The 5,601-nt window shown below is 55.4% G+C and overlaps 1 protein-coding gene across 1 annotated transcript; it reads left to right on the top strand.

The window, feature by feature from the left end:
- The first annotated feature begins 2,357 nt into the window (after nucleotides 1-2,357).
- LOC140670688 (uncharacterized) lies at nucleotides 2,358-2,960 on the top strand. Its single transcript, XM_072901404.1, has one exon. The coding sequence runs from the start codon at nucleotides 2,358-2,360 to the stop codon at nucleotides 2,958-2,960; it is 603 nt and encodes a 200-aa protein (XP_072757505.1).
- The last annotated feature ends 2,641 nt before the right edge of the window (nucleotides 2,961-5,601 follow it).

Consider the following 5,601-nt stretch of genomic DNA (forward strand, 5'->3'; position numbering starts at 1 on the left):
TGGAAACACGCGTAAAAAACGGATTGCCGAGAGCAAGGAAAAAGTGATTGAGTCAGACGAGGACACAGACACGGAAGTAATCTCGGACAACAATAATCCAACCTACGTAGAAGTTTGCAAAGGTGCGCGGAATGTAAAAGAGCAGCAGAAAAAACAAGGCAGGCTTTTCCCACATGTTCACCTCCCACAACAGGTGAACATGTGGGAAAAGCCAAAGCCAAAAGAGAGTTGGCTGAAGAAGAAGAAAAGGCTGCTTTAGATGCCTTCGAGCAGATGTGTATAGAACAAGAGAGGTCTAAGATAATTACAAGAAATGCTCTATACGCAAGTTTGGAAGAGGAGGTATCCCGTGACCCGAGTAAAGCGAAGGAAGCAAGACGAATTGCCAACCTAAAATTGGCGGAAGACTGTGCCGAATCCTGCCTGTTGGTTGCAAAAGTCTCCAAGAGTTTGAAAGGAAGGCTCGCAGGCATCCTAAAAACCACGGCGGATAATATGAAACAAGCTGCACAACAGCTAGGAAGTCTATCTGCCACGGAGGAGAATAGAGCCCTAGAAAAGGACAAAAGGACTCTAGAAAAGAAAAACCAAACCCTCCAAGACAAAATAAACTCCCTGGAACAGGAACTAGGGAAAATCAAGGAAGACCTGTGGAAGTTGAAACACCAACAACACGCACAAACATCTAACCGCCTGCCCGAAACGGATATATTTGTTTTCGGAAAGAACAGGGAGAGGACGGACCCCCCCTTAAGGAAGAAAGTAAGCAAGCTCTCACACTGCTTGCGGACCTAGAGAATACTCGGGACAAATGGACAAAAGACATCCTTCGACAGACGGGAGATATGATATCGGCCCGTCTAGAGGTGCTAGAGGATAGATTGCCCAAGGAAGAGGCTCACAAATTTAGACTTTTGCAAAAAAAGACGGAACAGCTTAATACGAGCAGTACTGGCCACAATGAAGTGACCACATACAAAACCCAAGAGGGTAAGGGGAAGAAGCAGAAAGCAGAGAATCCCAAAGCGGATGTCACAAAAAACCCTGAGACGCAAGCAAAGGGAGGAAACAAAAACAAAAACAGAAAAAGGGATAAAATAGGCACAGTGAATCAAGCAATCCAAGCACAGAACGTCCCACTCCCTCCCCAAAGTACACGGTCTACACAAGGCAATTGGGAGAATGTGAACAGGAAAAAGAGAGGGAAAGAAAGAGAGGAGAAGGAGGAAACCCCCAAAAAGGGTGGCTCTCTCCCCCCAACCGGGGCTTCATCCACCCCAAAAAGTGGTGGGCTCAGCCCGGGCGGGAAGAAGGTTATACCCAAAAAAGGGGCAATAATTAAAAGGAAGAAAACTGCAGCGATTACGCTTAATGTATTTCCGCAAAAGGAAGGGGTAAAAGTCATCTCACTAGCAAAAGCTATGGAGGAGATATGCACCAAAATAAATCTAAAGGAATGTGGTGTAGATCATGTGCGGCCCAAAAGGGCCGCCACAGGGGGTCTGGTCATAGAGATCCCCGGAGAGAACAGCGCCGCCAAAGCGGACCTTCTAGCGAAGAAAATGGCCGAGATCATGAAGAACAGGCCGGAGGTACGCATTGCTAGACCAGTGGCGATGTCGGAATTGCGGATCATTGGTCTGGACGACGCGGCCACCATGAATAAAGTAGCGAAGGTGGTGGCAGAGGAAGGAGGAGTTCCCGAAAGAGAAGTTAAAACGGGCCTAATGAGGAAAGCACCAGAAGGCCTGTGGATGATATGGGTCAAATGCCCGAAGGCAGCGGCCCAGAAGCTGACCAAGGCAGGGAAGATAAGAGTGGGATAGACAATGGCCAGGGTGGTGGCGCTGGAATCTCGACCACTCCAGTGCCACCGATGCATGGCATTTGGCCATGTAAAAGCTAAATGCACTGCCCCGGAGGACCGCAGTGACATATGTTACAGATGCGGTCAGTCGGGACACAAAGCCGCATCATGCGAGTCCACACCACGATGCCTCCTGTGCATCGCAAAGGGCGGTGACGAGAGGCATAGAATGGGTGGAAAGGCCTGCCCCCTATCCTCAACGTTCAAAGGAAGAGAAAATAGGGGGAAAAAAGGGAAAACAGGAACCAAATCTAAGCCGGACAACAAGAATAAGGCCAAAGACAAGAAAAAGGAAGGTGCGGAGGGGGGATCACTCAAGCCACAACCCCTGCCGCAAAACAAAGAAGGCAAAAAGGGAAAACCCAAGAAAGCATCCTCCCCAAACATTGGGAAAGAGGTAAAACCCACCCCCCCTGCAATAGCAGAGGAAAAAGGGGGAACAAGCAATAGCAAGGGTAGAAGTCTGGAGGGGGCGATGGACACGTCGTAAATGACTGTTCATCGCGTCCTCCAGGCCAATTTGAACCACTCCGCCGCTGCGCAGGACATGTTGTGTCAGCACGCGGCGGAGTGGTCGATAGACCTGGTGGTGGCGGCTGAGCCGTGCTCGGTTCCCCCGAACAAAACAATTTGGGCGGGGGACGAGAGCGGCTCGGTCGTCATAATGTCCAGTGGCCGGCCGGGCTCCCTTCCTTTCGCTCCTGTGGCGAGGGGAAGGGGCTTTGTGGCCGCCATGTGGGGGGAAGTACTAGTTGTGGGGGTGTACGCCTCACCAAACAGGGGTTGTGCCAATTTGGAAAGGGTGCTGGACGGGGTGGGACACGTCGTCAGGCGGTTCCTGCCTCGTCCGGTTCTGGTTGCTGGGGACCCCAATGCGAAATCGCATGCTTGGGGGTCTTTGGTAACCGATACGAGAGGCACAACCCTAGAAGAGTGGGCCGAGGAGCTCGACCTGGCAATATTAAACCAGGGTCGGGTCCTCACATGTGTTCGCGGCAGTGGGGGGTCTATCATAGATGTGACCTTTGGATGCCCCCGTGTCACGCGCATGGTCTCTGTTTGGCGCGTTGTGGACTACGGAGACAATGTCTGACCACAAATACATTAGGTTCGACGTCTTCGACCCGTCCATGGGTGCCATGCCGGGGAGGCCCACCGAAAGGAGGGGTACACGCCCACGGGAATGGTGTTTGAAAAGGATGGACCGTGACCTCCTAATGGCAGCCGCCATTGCCAAGTCGGCGACAGAAGAAATGGCTCGTCCCGTCATGGATGTAAACGAGGGGGCGGATCGGCTCCGGGAAATATTGACGGATCTTTGCGATGCGTCAATGCCCCGGAGAAGAGTCGCCCCCCTGAAGAGAAGCGTGTATTGGTGGTCGTCTGAGCTCGCGGAACTACGTTCAGCGTGCAATAGGGAGCGCCGCCAATACACGCGACAAATGAGAAGACGGGACGGAGCCCAAATGGCGGCACCGCTGAGGGAGGCATACATAAGTGCAAAGAAAACCCTTCAGCGGGCCATTAAAGCGGCCAAGGCCAGGGCTTGGGATGAGCTCATCCAATCGATTGACGGCGATCCGTGGGGGCGCCCGTACAAAATCGCTCGAAAAAAACTCAGTGCGGGCGGCCCACCGATCGCCGAGAAATTAGATCCACAGATGCTGAAGAGGGTGGTATCCACCCTCTTCCCAGGGGGCGCAAGTCGCACCGATGATATCTTTCGATATCGGATGGTCGAACGCGCCCCCTGGACAGAAGACCTGGGGGTCGACGAGGATGAGCTCATGCGGGAGGTCAGAAAGATCCGAGGCAAGAAAATGGCCCCGGGTCTGGACGGAATTCCCGCCAGAGCGCTGGCCTTGACCGCGGAGGTCACATCAGGGCTGATCAGGCAGCTCTTTACAGAGTGCCTGAAAAAGGAGGAGTTCCCTAGGGAATGGAAGAAAGCGCGGATGGTGCTGCTCCCCAAAGAGGGGAAGCCGGCTGGATCTCCCTCCGCGTACCGCCCCATCTGCCTCCTCGATGAAGCGGGCAAACTGTTTGAGAGAATTATCGCTGCCCGCCTGAGGAGGCACCTGTCCCGGAGTGGTCCCGACCTGGCTAAACGCCAGTTCGGGTTCCGCGAGGGTCTATCAACGATCGACGCAATCATGCGCGTGAAGACCCTCGCGGAACAAGCCATGGAGAGGGGGAGGATGGTGGTGGCGGTGTCTCTTGACATCGCCAACGCATTTAACACCCTTCCCTGGGAAGGGATAGGCGGGGCCCTGAATTATCACAGAGTCTCCGCGTATATACAAGAAGTCATATGGGATTACTTCAAGGACAGGGAAATTGTGTACCAGGGGCGGCACCAAAGAACCATTAGGAGGGAGGTCCACCAAAGGGTTCCACAGGGGTCGGTCTTAGGCCCACTCCTGTGGAACCTAGGGTACGATTGGGTCCTACGGGGGGCCCTTCTCCCGGGACAGGAACTGGTGTGTTACGCAGATGACACGCTGGTCTTGTCCTGGGAGAGGGACTGGGGCAGCACCATCCGCCTAGCGGGGGTAGGAACCAGGCACGTGGTCGGCCGGATCCGGAGGATGGGTCTCGAAGTGGCACTACAGAAGACGGAAGCGATTTGGTTCGCCCCCGGCAAAAAAAGGGGACCGCCTCGAGATCTAGCTAAAATTGAAATGAAGGGTGTCGTGGTCGAGGTAGGGACCCAGCTAAAATACCTGGGCCTCGTTTTCAACAGTCGGTGGAGCTTTGGGCCTTTAATGACCAAACTGGCTCCCCGAGTGCGAGCAGTAGCTGCCAGTCTTGGCAGACTCATGCCCAATCTGGGGGGGCCGGGGGATGGAGCGCGCCGCCTGTACATGACGGCGGTCCAATTCGTAGCATTGTACGGAGCCCCCGTGTGGCACGAAGCGGTATTGGCCAGCAACAAGAATCTGCAGACTTTAAGGGGTATGCAGAGGAGGCTGGCCATCCGCGTCATACGGGGGTACAGGACCGTCGCCTTTGAGGCGGCGTGCGTGGTGGCCGGGGTCTTGCCCTGGATCCTCACGGCGGGGGCATATTCCGACATGTATCGGATGCGCGTGGCCCGACGGGAGGACCCGGATCCGGAAGTAAGAAGACCCCTGCCACCAAGAGTTATGGCGAGGCTCAGGCTCCAGGCTCGGCGACGCAAGCTAGCCAAATGGGAAGAGGGCCTGTTCAACGTAAGGACAAGCCTACGCGCCGTCCAGTCCTGATCGACTGGGTGGATCGGCAACACGGCGCCCTCGATTTTAGGACGATGCAGGTGCTCACGGGGCATGGTTGCTTTGGGGAGTACCTGCACCGAATAGGAAGGGAACGGTCGACCGCGTGTCACCACTGTGACGCCCCGGTGGACACGGCTGAACACACCCTGGCCAAGTGCCAGGCGTGGGAAGAGCAACGCCGTGCCCTCCGGAGCGCCATAGGAGAGGAGGTCTTCCTATCTGCCATGGTGCGAGCCATGGTAGATGGGGAAGACCAGTGGAGGGCGGCCGCCTCCTTCTGTGGGGACGTTATGTCCCGGAAGGAGGCGGCCGAAAGAGAGAGGGAGGCGGATCCCAATGCCCCTCCCTCTCGGAGAAGGAGCGGGGGAGCGAGAATGCGGGCGTATAACGCTCGCATCCTTTAACCCCCCTAGGTGTCCCTTCTCCAGGGCCGCGGAGATGCAGGTGCGGCGGACACCTGCACCCCATTGCACCGCG

Source organism: Anoplolepis gracilipes, chromosome 10 (genome assembly GCF_047496725.1).
Source record: "Anoplolepis gracilipes chromosome 10, ASM4749672v1, whole genome shotgun sequence".
NCBI classification, from domain to species: domain Eukaryota; kingdom Metazoa; phylum Arthropoda; class Insecta; order Hymenoptera; family Formicidae; genus Anoplolepis; species Anoplolepis gracilipes.